The following is a 13400-nucleotide window of genomic DNA, read 5'->3' on the forward strand; positions in this document are numbered from 1 at the left end:
CAATAAAGTTGTAGATTCATTGCATCTCATTTCGCAAATACTACTTACTACTATTCATTACAACGAAGCTTCGGTAATACACGGAACAGTCCCAGTTTTCCTCGTTTCAATAAGTATTTATCGTTATTGTTTGGTTTCTCAACGTAACCATCCACGAAGCAGATGTTGATAACTGTCGCACACGAAAACGGGAGAAGTTGTTGTAACGTCACTAATACACGAATGACCCTTGTGGTCATATAAATTGGGTATCAGTTTATTCTACTGTTCCTGAAAGTTAAGAACGGGAATAGTGCTTGCTTGCAATGCTTACAATTTTGGTACAGGCAAAAACTCGGGACGGTTGTGTCCCATAAAAGTTTCGACTTTAAATTAGGAAATACAGTATTGGGAATTATTGATAATATATGAGACAACTAAAATTTATTTTCTTTGGAGTTTTCTGTTTAACGGTATCATAGGTGTTTAAGCCAGTGGTTTTTAACGGATAAAACTATATAAAAGCGTAAAATATTGTTTCTTCTTTAATAGCATTTTATGTCATTTAACAATCAAACTTCACCACACAATGACTCCAGTGTCATATACCCAGTTTTTTACAAGCTTTCAGGCTTGGTTAATATCTAAGTGTTTTTTCAAACCTTGAGATTTCAATAAACTTCCTTCCTACCCAAGGAGCTAGACGGCCTGAAAGCTTAATTGAGTTTTCTATGGTAACGCCGACAGTTACCATAGAAATTAGATTTCGAGTACAAATAATGTAGCCGGCTAACTAAAGCGGTAATAACTAAATGAAACCAGGTTCTTATAGTAAAAATATAATTGTAAAAATATGTACAATAAAATACTATTACTACTACTATTAAATATACTACTGTCAGTGCGCGAGTCTACTCTAAAACAATAAAATATCGTCACTGGCCTTAACGTTCATGAATCTTCATCGAGCAAAACGATGAACCCTGGCAGCAATTTCAACCGAAGAAAACAAAAGACGAGCGAAAAGGGCATATTTTTTTATTACCGGCCAGTGCGCGAGGTGACTGCACCATGCAGGTTTGCCATGTTACAGTATGTCTTGATCCTATTATAACAATTGTTCCTTTCCATACAGCATATGCAACCTATACCGATGGCGGTACCGCGCGCTGGGTGACTTGGGCCACGTGACCCGACTACCTGAGTACCGCGCAGCCAACGCCGGGCTCCGATACGACTTCCAGCTGGTCAACGTGGAGGACTTCAATGGGGCTGGCGAGACTGAGCCCAGTCCGTACTTCTATCAGGTCTGTGCTAGTCACTAACATCCTGGGCCACGTCGCGCGACTGTTCGAGTACCAGCATAGCACACAACTGTCTACAATAGTTACACACAACAATACAGTAAAGTGAAAGCCGTGGTGCATACAATTACCCTTTTTTTATACAACGTAGGTGGCAAGTATGCATACGGTCCGCCTGATGATAAGCGTGAGGTGCAGAGGTGCTCGTTGAGCTCTGGCAACCTTACCGGCAGGAACACAACACTATGAGTAGGGTCTAGTGTTAATCGGCTGCGGTTTTATGTAAGGCACTTCCCCAGTTGCTCTAGATCTGGAATGGCATCCACTGTGCTGCGCCCTACCACACAAAGCGCCCATACCTCTCTTTTGGACGTAGTTTAAGTACACACCTGGGATATTGCTCTGTTAAATTAAAATGGGCTCCTTTAGACAATTTAAACCTAAATGTTCCCCCATTCAACAGTTGTACAACAACACAGTTATTAGAGTTGTATAACAATTATTTAAACATCGATGTTATTGATGTTGATTTCTTATTATTTTCACGTCTAAAATTAATGGCTTTAGTTTCAAATCGTTAGTGTTATTAAATTAGATATAACCAACATTAATAGATTTACACTTCATCGTAATCTTCTAAAACAATTAAAAAATACTCAGACTATCACAACATAAATATATCCGTGCACCAAAGTCATAGATATGAAAATATGATATTCCATCTGGGTAACATGTGGCCTTTGTTCCTGATAAGCCTTAAAATGAATCACGTATATAAATGTATATCTATACAAGTGTATACATGTCAAGATGCACGTCGCCAAAGATGTTTTCAAACGAACAAGATTTTATTTTTCTTATGTTATGAAAAATCCACATTGTATTCGTAAATAAAATACGGAAAGCGTCCAACAATTTATCTTTTAAAATTAAAAAACCAAAACGTAGAGGACAGTAAAATGCGTCCAGAGCCAGAATAATATTACTCTGCGCCCTCTGCGGCAGTAGCATGGTCGCAAATTTCATCGCCTCGTATTTCTAACAAGTATGTGTATGTAAGTGCGAAAGTGAGGTGAGTGTGTCGTGTCATGACACGACAGGCAAAAAAAAACACGACCATGCTACCATCGCTGGTATTTTTCGGTGAATAATGTATTATCAATATTTTCCAGAATTTGGCTGAAGCAGAATATGTCGTAGCAGTATTCATGTACATGCGGATCATCGGCTGGCCCGCAGAGAGGATATCCATATTGACCACGTACAACGGACAGAAGCACCTCATACGTGACGTCATCGACAAGCGCTGCGCCGACAACCCCCTCATCGGTCGACCTCATAAGGTAACATTTGTCGCTAGTCAAATTGCCTCATCTGTAGACCACGTACACGCACAGACGCATCTCATACGGGACATCATCGACAAGCTCTGCGCCGACAACCCCGTCATCGGTTGACCTCATAAGGTAACGTTTGTCGCTAGTCAAATTGCCTCATCTGTAGACCAGGTACACGGACAGACGCACCTCATACGGGACATCACCGACAAGCTCTGCGCCGACAACCCCGTCATCGTTTGACCTCATCAGGTAACATTTGTCGCTAGTCAGATTGCCTCATCTGTAGACCAGGTACACGGACAGACGCACCTCATACGGGACGTCATCGACAAGAGCTGCGCCGACAACCCCATCATCGGTCGACCTCATAAGGTAACATTTGTCGCTAGTCAGATTGCCTCATCTGTAGACCACGTACACGCACAGACGCACCTCATACGGGACGTCATCGACAAGCTTGGCGTTGACAATCCCGTCATCGGTCGACCTCATAAGGTAACATTTGTCGCTAGTCAGATTACCTCATCTGTAGACCAGGTACACACACAGACACACCTCATACGGGACGTTATCGACAAGCGCTGCGTCGACAATCCCATCATTGGTCGACCTCATTGTCGCTAGTCAGATTGCATAGCTGGGCAGGAGTCCGTTAATCCATTAATCGTTAATTAACGAAGTTAAGTTTTCTAGTAACCGATTAACTTTTAAGTTAACTTTAAAAAACTGTAATGGACTTGTCAACTTCCGTTAACTTTCCTTAAGTCCGTTAATCGTTAATACCATCCACCACCAACCAACCACCAACCATTTGAACATTCATGATGATCAGTTTGGCTTTAGGCCGGGCTTATCTACTGAAAGCGCAGTGTTGTGTCTCAAGCAGACTGTCCATTACTACACCACTCGTAAGACGCCAGTCTTCGCCTGCTTCTTGGATCTGTCAAAAGCTTTTGACATGGTGGCATATGACAAGCTATGGCATAAGTTACGCGAACGTACCAGCGTACCTCGTGAGGTCACAGCTTTATTTAAATATTGGTACGGCCACCAGTCGAATACTGTAAAATGGGCCGGCGTGCACTCTGACGTGTATAGGATGAACTGCGGGGTTAGGCAAGGGGGGTTGAGCTCACCTAAGCTGTTCAATCTATACATGAACGAGCTAATCGAGGAGCTCAGCAGTACCTATGTCGGATGTCACGTAGACGGGGTGTGTGTTAATAATCTCAGCTACGCGGATGATATGGTGCTGCTGAGCCCCTCGGTTGGTGCACTGCAGAGATTGGTGAAGACATGTGAATCATATGCAGTTGCCCATGGGTTAAGGTACAATACCTCGAAAAGCGAGGTAATGCAATTTAAAGCCGGACCAAAATCATACAAAATGACACCTGTTACCCTTTGTGGTACCGCTTTAAAAGTTGTACAGAAGTTTAAGTACCTTGGCCACTGGGTAACAGAAAACATGTCAGATAATGATGACATGGAGAGGGAGCGCAGGGCGTTGTGTATTCGTAGTAACATGCTGGCCCGCAGATTTGCTCGTTGTAGTACTGAAGTGAAGTTAACGCTTTTTAAAGCATACTGCCAAACATTCTACACGTGCAATCTGTGGGTCAATTTCACGCAGCGGGCATACAACGCACTGCGCGTGCAATACAATAACGCGTTTAGAGTGCTGTTTGGGCTGCCGCGTTACTGCAGTGCGTCAACTATGTTTGCTGAGGCGCACACTGATAGTTTCGACGCAATAGTTAGAAAGCGGTGTGCGTCATTACTAAACCGTCTTCGCAGTAGCCCAAACAGTATTCTAAACGTGCTGGCGCAGCGCTGGGACTCGCCTTTGTTCGCGCGCTGGGTACGGCTACGGCTGCACGCGCCGTCGCTCGCCGCACCGCGCCGCTTTTAATTAATGTTTATTATTATTTTTATTTTTGTTTGTTGTTATAGGTGACACTAACATAGATTTATAAGTTTTGCTGTGCTATGTACTAACACTAATATGGATTGTATTATTCGAATTAAAAATATTGAATTGAATTGAATTGAATTGAATACCTAAGTACCTACTCACACAAATATCACGTTCCGACTAGTTTGCGTTAGGTTTGTATGCAATGCAACTTTACATAGCGCGAATCGTCGCGCGCTTGTACTACTGACTAAGAGTCTAATATTGCTTACCCCGTGCGCCGTATTAATTTTGTTATTACGAGAGTATGACAGAGTCGATCGCGGCAACCTGAGAAGTTGCCATATAAGATACACGGGTGCGAGCGAGGCAAATATAACAACTTACTTACCTTACTTTAACCAACACAAGCATTTATTTTGCTTACAGGGAGGCTCCATCGCTTTGATCATAATTTACGTGTTTTTGTTGAATAAAGATTTTTTTAAATTTACTTACTATTCGAGACCATAGTCGTTAATTAAAATCAAAATTTATCATTATATCTACTAGTTTTATTTCCTATTGTGCGGATATTTACGATTTCGAGTTAACGATTAACTTTAACTTCCGATAAAACTTTTGAAACGAAACGTTTTAATGTTTAACGAAGTTAACTTTTTATTTAACGGATTAACGATTAACGAAGTTAACTTTTCGATTAGTGGTGTCCAGCTCTATCAGATTGCCTAACTAAAAATGTGTCAATTCAAAACACAGATAAGTTCTTAAGATAACTATCTCTACCCGTGACTTTGTCCTCGTAGAAGTCGTTAATTAGCACCCCATGAGAGTACTAAGGGGCGGAGAGACCTAAGAACTCTCTTACCAAATTGTAACCCCCTTAGGATATGAATCTCGGCATAAAGTTTACTAGATTATATACTATCTATGTGCCATACGTTATTAAACATACAAACTTTCATATTTGCAATATTAGTAGGATTATGCTTGTAAAAAGACTATTTTTTCCGCGATATAAAAATGCAAGATCGATCAATAAATGTAAATCACATATACTCGTATCATTAACCTTCTGTAATAACTATATGTCCCATATTTTTAAATCCCCCTTAGGGGCTCTCCCTATAAGAACAGTCACAATTGCAATACTTCAATTATTACATTTTATATTATCACTACATACATACTTAAAAGGAAAATATTAACTATACTGAGTTTAGGAATTCCTGTGGATAGCGCTATCTGAGGTTTTATTGCCGTTCCGGTCAACCTAATTAATTTGACTAAAAAACAATAATGCATATTTTTATCCGAAATGTCTCTTGTTTATTTAAAACACTCATTACGATGGTTTAATGATATAGGTATACTTAGGTCTTTCCCGGGTCGGTTTATGAATTCCCCACACGTAATTTTAATATTTACCGGCGCTTTATTTGTAAAAATAAAAATACATATGGTTACAATAATGCATGATTTTATCAGTCATGTGTAACAGGAAGGTTTCAAATAACACAAAAGCTACTTTTTCATTCATTACCCATTTAATGAGAGACAGTCCCTTTAGATTAAGGTAATTTTGACACGTGTACTTCTTATTTAGTCACATTAGTACAAAACACACAACAATGCTTATTTCCTTTGGACTTTACCCATCGCCAAAAAAGTATGAATTTGTTATAAGGCACTTCCTACTTAAAGAAATTAACAAGAACTTATGATGAAAATTACTACTGTAAACATCCATATTATCGCATCAATTAGCACCTATGTCTATGTCTTTATTGACGTGTGTGTTGACGTGATTAAGTTTTTAGCCACCTTCAGAATATTTTAACTCGTTTCGTCCTGATTCTATATTCGCTAATTCAGACAATAGTCCCCGAAAAACGGCGGGACTATTTGAAAAAAGCTTTTACAGGTTTACTACTTTTCCGCACTAGTACGTAAATTAGCATATTATGTAACTATGTCGAAAATTTAAAGGGTCATATGCACTGTAAAACGTTGTACGATACATGTGCGAATTTCCTATTTCCTGCACATGTATCGTAAATAACTATTTTCTGGTCTTACGGGTTCCAGGAAAACTCGAATGAACTTATACTCAAATATTATAGTCACTCTTATTGGGACCGTGCGAAGTGCATGGTGGGGGTAAGTATAAAGCGATCCCAGCGCATAAGGTGTTAAAAATTAGAACTAACTGCGTATAGCGTGTTTAACGTTTCGTACAAGTTATATGGCTCGAAATGAAATTTTAATTTACAATTACTCCTGAAATATTCATTTAAATTGTATGGTGTAGGGGACCATTGTAACCTGTTTGGAATGCTTAATATAACTAACGTATTTCTTTTTGCAAACGCCACATATTATGTGATCTTTATTATCTAGAAGTTAAGAATGAGTATAGTATGTTTTCCTTAAAAGATAGACATTCAACATCGCGACTTTTTTGTAGACCCATAAAAGAGAGACAACCCCGCCATACATTATGTTGTTACGATTAAACGATTAAAGCTCCCAGCCAGTGTGATTTTTACCGACAACATCGTTATATTTCAACCAAGTTACACAAAACCTTAACAAGTTATATACCTAAACCTTCCTCAAGAATTACTCTATTGATAGATAAAAGTCGTATAAAAATCCGTTCAGTAGTTTTTGGTTTTGGAGTAGTTTTATAAGATGTAGTGAATTGACGTTTTCCCCTAAATTTGCGGCTGCTAGGTTGCGTGTCAGTCGTGCACATAGCGAATAGCGATTTAGGCTTCGTGTGCTCAATGTACTCATCACGCTTTCGATCCGCTCGCAGGGAGGGGGATGGGAGTGCGCGCCTTTAGCTTTTTTCCTATACATAGTAGCATTTCCTCTTTGCTGTTGCTGACTGAACTGTTGGTGTACTCGTAGATAATAAAATATTTATATTTCATTTCGTTATATCGGTTCCCTTTTTGTTAACAGCTACATAATTTTTGTATCAGGTGACGACGGTGGACAAATACCAGGGGCAGCAGAACGACATCGCGCTGGTGTCACTGGTGCGCACGAAGGCTGTGGGCCACGTGCGTGACCTTCGGCGTCTCATCGTGGCAGCGTCTCGCGCCCGACTAGGACTGTATATCTTCGCGCGGGCCAACCTGTTCCGGAACTGCTTCGAACTGCAGCCCACTTTTAACCAGGTCAGTACCGAGTGCCAGTATCATTGTCAGGAACTGAGACCGTTGTGCTTTGATAGCGCAGCGCAATTATACCCTTGTAAAAGCCAAGATCAACGGTCTGAAAAATGCAAGGAGCAGGCAGCGCTGGATCATATGACCTCCTCAGAAAAGCATCGTATGATTAATTATTCGATCCTTGTGTGTGTTGTTTTTTAATGTTTGAAAGCTCCACCAGCCCCTTGAAAGTCCCCGTCACATATTTCATACATTTACAATAAAGCGTTATTTCAATGGACTTTTGGGAAAATGTGTTCTTGAAGCGAAGGAAGACTTAAGTACAAGGATCAGAAGTAATCCTACGATCTAATGGGGGACAGTCTTTTGGGGAGCCTGAGCAGAGGCCGACGCCAAATACAACGACGAAGCAGGTGTAAATTCTAGCAAAAATAAAATACCCCGACCACGAATTTGACAACTGAACTACATGATGCTTTGATTCCATATGGTGCCATGTTTTGTGGTAGATACGGAATTAACAAACATCAACTTTTGACAACCAGAGCTACAGTAAAATGTACTTGGCCATTGAGCGCCATCCACATCAGCTGTCAAATTCGTGACATCATCTTAAACTTTAGATCTCTTACCATTTATAACTCCTTGATAAAAGAACAAAACGCATGACGCATCCTTAGTCGTCGGTGCGCCGTCCTTGGATAAACGCATAATCTCTATTAGTTGACCTTTTATTTTTAACAAACATACATGTCAACGTAACATAAGGACTATTGACTTATATATTACTTCGTAAAGATGCGCCTTACGAACACACCATCACACAGCACATCATCAGATGGTTGACCGATGGTTTGGTTGGTTGATGGTTGGTTGGTGAGATGGTTTACAGAGCTCATCGAGGGGGGGCGGGTTTAGGGTCGGCAACGCGCATGTGTATGGAGTTGCAGGCGTACATAGGCTACGGAGACTGCTTACCATCAGGCGGGCCGTATGCTTGTTTGCCACCGACGTAGTATAAAAAAAAACACTACGAAATGGGCTAGTTCCTTGGTGCGCATGTTCGCTCGGCATTATATGAATCCGCGCCTATCCTTACTTTTGAAATCTTAGATAAGGACAAGGAGTGTTAACATATGAGGACCGACAAATCATTATTTATGGCTTGTAGGAAGTTCATATATAACGGCACTAAACGGCCATCGCCACATTTCGATGCAATATGATATCATGATATTTTCAAATAGAAGTTGTTTGGAGCGGTGGTGGCCGAGTGGATCGGACGTCCGACTTTCAATCCGGAGGTCGCGGGTTCAAATCCTGGCTCGTACCAATCAGTTTTTCCGATCTTATGTACGGAATATCATTTTATATTTACCACTACCTTTTCGGTGAAGGAAAACATTGTGAGGAAACCTGCATACATCCGCGAAGAAATTCAAAGGTGTTGTCTCCAACCCGCATTGGGCTAGCGTGGGGATTATAGCCCAAACCCTCTCGCGCATGAGAGGAGGCCTGTGCTCAGTAGTAGGACGTATATAGCCTGAATTATTATTTTATTATTAGAAGTTGCTTAAATGCCAGATGCCTGTTCGTGGTATTTCCACGTATAAAATATAAACTAGCATATGAACTTTAAGCACTTTAGTCGGTCAGTAAATATTTGATTACGACTAGTTATTTTCGTCTTCCACGTAATGTATAAAAAGTTAGGGTTCAATAATGTTGTACCCGATGACTAAGGTACAGCGGGGCAGTTTCGACCAGTAAGTTATAAAGTACCGCTAGCTACTATGAACAGTGTTTTTACTGACAATTAATTGCCTTCATACTTCATTCATCATTTGTGACCGTGTCCGGAAAAACGTCCCACTTTGTCGCTTGCCATAAGGACGCTTAGACAAGTTATTCGTATAAACATACAAGCAAATCTGGTCCTTATGGCAAGCGACAAAGTGGGACGTTTTGCAGTCAGCGGTCACATTTTTTTATTCACCCTCGTATTATATGGCACTGTGGTTATTAACCTAAAACATGGAAGATATTTCTATTAGTTGAAATTTCTTGCAGTCAGGATTGCCCCGCTACACCTTAATAGGGAATAAATATTACGCGAAACTCTTGCGTAGTTGGCGCCATTACCACAATCCATCACAATGTGAGGGTCTACCGCGAAACAAGAAAATCGAAATTTTGTTATCTGACCTCTCTATCACTTTTGAGTATTCGAGCGATGAAGAGACAGATAACTAAACTTCGATTTCGCGTTTCCCTGTAGGTGGAAACGAACCGCCTTGATGCATCAATGTCATATTTTATTATCTGTGAAAACTTGTCAAAAACAGTTTAAGGCACAGTATGTATAAGTTACTCTATGGTTTACGAAAGGTGCTAGTGCTGCACTCTGGCGGCAAAACATTGCAGTAATACTCCCTATTCATTTAGTTCCTTTGGGTCATGCTACAAATTGGCACGCCAAATTCTTGATTATCTAATTTTAAGGGTTCTGTTACATGGTTACACTTACTGTTTCATTTATCTTTCATGGGAAAAAAAATACTGTCCACTCGTTCTGCTGAAAATCTACTACTATTACTAATTAATAGCGCAGCGACCCAAAATGAGTCTTGGCCTCCGACACGAGTACACGCCAGTTGTCTCGATCCTGTGCCATCTCCCGCCAGTTATCGGCTTGGAGATCACGCAAGTCCGCTTCAACAGCATCGCCCCAGCGATATCTGGGACATCCGATAGGCCTGCGCCCTAACGGGCGTCCCAGGTATACCCTTTTAGCGCCGCGATCCTCCTCCATTCACAAAACGTGGCCAAGCCAGCAGAGACGGTGAGCTTTTGTTTCGCCGACAATATTGGGTGTAGCCACAAGATCTTCAATTTTTGCGGAGTCTAAAACTGCCATCCTCTCTTCTCACAGCACAGGGCCCAGGAAAATCAATAGAATTTAAAGTAGCAATACCTAATATCATAAACTGCAATAAAGGTCATATAATAAGAAAAAAATACCAAGGCCTCCAGTGCCCCAGGCTGGAATCGAACCAGCATCCTCTGCTATCGCGGCAGGTGCCTGAGCCACTCGCTCACCAAGTCTACTCGCTGAGTCACCAGGTCGGAATCACCCGAGTTGTTAATGGCCAGAGGCGCCATAAGCCTTATAAAAGACACTGCACCTACTTAATCTTTCTGGTTTAACCCATTGGTTGACTGGTAGAGAATGCCGTAAGGCATTAAGTCCGCCATTTGTACCTTCATGTATTATGCAATAAAGATTAAATAATAAAATAAAGCCAGAAAGTAATTCGACCTCTGCCGCCGTGACCCCGGTGGCCGAGTGGCTCAGGTACCTGCCGCGATAGCAGATGACGCTGGTTCAATTCCAACCTGGGGCACTGGAGGGTTTGGTCACTTTTTCTTGGTATATGACATTTATTTCAGTTCATAATTTATATAGTCGTGTTTCTACTATTTCCTGAAAATATTTTAATTTGTTCTAATACTTCTCATCATCTTCCTCGCGTTGTCCCGGCATTTTAGGTTAGGTTGTTAGGACCTTTAGGTTGTGCCCGGTGGTATGTTTTCGGAGTTTGGTTTGTTAGAGGCTACGGAACCCTTCAAAAATAACTCGAGATGCTCTTGGCCGGTTTTTATATTCTTCTGTCAGAGTAATAACCGTAAAATCATGACAGGCAGTCTTAGTTCAGGCGGTGACGGCATCGAGCTTATTATCTTTGAGTAGAAGCGGCACCAGACGCATAAAAACCTGAACTTGATTTGATATTATCAGAGGCCAGAATTCGCGTCGCAGTTTGAATTGTTATTAGGGACAACTCATTTATCGACTTTCGATATACTCATATCGATACAATATAGAATACAACACATTAAAAAGATTAAAGTAAACGTAAACAACAAGCGGTCTTATCGCCGAAGAGCGATCTCTTACAGATAACTTTTAAGTAGTTGAAAATGCGAAATAGAGATGTGCAATAAAAGCAATGAAAACTTATAGTTTATAGTTTCACATTTAATTACTTCAGTTCCGTGTTTTTCTTTTTCAATTTCACATTAAAAATATTTAGAGCTAGCAAATATTCCATTAATATCTTTATAGAACCTAGTATACTGAATAACCTACCAGAAGATATTTATAAAAACAGCCTCGGCAATAAAAATACTTCTAAAATGGATTCAAGAATTTTCATCTTACATAACGGACGGGAATGTGTGATGGCGAGTGTTGCCTGCTATACGTTTGTTTGCCTATATATCTACACCTTCCTTAATTGTACTTACGTATTTACTACACATTAAGCATGTAGTTGAGCGGAGTGATGCATTTGCACCACGCATAAACTTCTTTTAACAAGTTTCAGTGGTGTATCTTAGTATTAAGTCCTTTGTGTGATTTGTTGTGATATGAATAAATTAAAAAAAAATAGTACTCACCCTTTTCTCCATATTATCTATTTAAATTACTTCTTTTACAGTCAAATATGCGTGAACTATTATAACTTTTTAATGTTTGTTATTCTACATTGTATCGATAGATGTGTATTGGAAGATTCGGAAGTCGATAAATGAGAACTCCCTATGACAGTTCAAAAATACCATAATAATTTTGGACTCTGGATATTACTCGGCGTTATCGGTGTTAGTGCTTCACTGGTAATAATGGCAGTAGTATCAAATCGAAAACAGCTTTTTAAGTTAGCATACTAACTGTACATTTAAGTAGATAAATTATGAATGTCTTATAAAGTTTAAAGAGAGATTAATAGGGAGGTCATTTTGTACAATCGTATTTTCAATTAGTTGGAATAGTTATGTAAACTAACATTTACGGGTGCGTATATTAATTGTCATTTGAATACAATTGATTAAATAATACAAGTCCTGTTTTTATTCAGTCACACCCAAATATAGCAATCATATCAAAGCGGTAGTGTAACTTGCGTTAGGCGCGCACGTCAGAAAGCATGGTTTTGGTACCTAGATTAATCGAATTAGATTTCTAAGAAATATATAATAGCCTAAACATTGGCTCTGCCTTGGTATGGGTTAATTTACTTACTAGAAAGCGTTAAAATTTTACAGAAGATAAAATTGTTTAATATACATTTTTTACAGTGCCGGACGTACTGAACTGAAAATAGTCGCTGCTACGTAATTCGTTGCCGAATAAACCCAAACATTCGTTGGGAAGGGCCGACATACTTTTGTTTATAGTATATGTATATTACCGTACATGTACAGGCAGCATCTAAGGTAGTGGATTACCCTACGTCAAAAGTACCTACTGTTCTATAACAGCGTAACAAAATGAAATAAAATATGTCCTTAACATTGACATGTATATAAGGACGGGCCTTACGTGCCTAAGAATGGTAGTTCAGTGGAGTTACTCACGAATCGAGCCAATCAGTCTAACGCGTTGCGACCAATCGCGCGCATGATGCGAACTCATCAACCAATCGCGTTGTGGCGTTAGACTGCACGATTGGCTCGAATTCCCGTACCCGTAAGACCCGTCCTTAGATATACGTCAATGGTCTCTATATGCAGGTAGATATATGGACGTTTGGGCCGTTAGAAAACTTTTTTTTTTTTACGAAGTCTGTTGTGGATACTACTTTTGTGTGACGAAGCCTGCTTTGTGGATTGGTAT

General features: G+C 40.1%; 2 protein-coding genes across 4 annotated transcripts in view; both read left to right on the forward strand.

Annotated features, from left to right (window-relative positions):
• Positions 1–13400, forward strand: part of LOC133528254 (RNA helicase aquarius) — a 111869-nt gene that overhangs the window by 94691 nt on the left and 3778 nt on the right. For all 3 annotated transcript variants that reach the window (XM_061865557.1, XM_061865558.1, XM_061865559.1), the window contains 3 exons: positions 1115–1286; positions 2456–2626; positions 7529–7726. In XM_061865557.1, coding sequence (XP_061721541.1) covers positions 1115–1286; positions 2456–2626; positions 7529–7726 — 541 coding nt within the window. The remainder of the gene's footprint in view (positions 1–1114; positions 1287–2455; positions 2627–7528; positions 7727–13400) is intronic.
• Positions 3422–5021, forward strand: LOC133528260 (uncharacterized). The gene has a single exon (XM_061865564.1). It carries the CDS (start codon positions 3582–3584, stop codon positions 4533–4535), a length of 954 nt encoding a protein of 317 aa, XP_061721548.1. The 5' UTR covers positions 3422–3581; the 3' UTR covers positions 4536–5021.

Source organism: Cydia pomonella, chromosome 19, assembly GCF_033807575.1.
Source record: "Cydia pomonella isolate Wapato2018A chromosome 19, ilCydPomo1, whole genome shotgun sequence".
Lineage (NCBI taxonomy): Eukaryota > Metazoa > Arthropoda > Insecta > Lepidoptera > Tortricidae > Cydia > Cydia pomonella.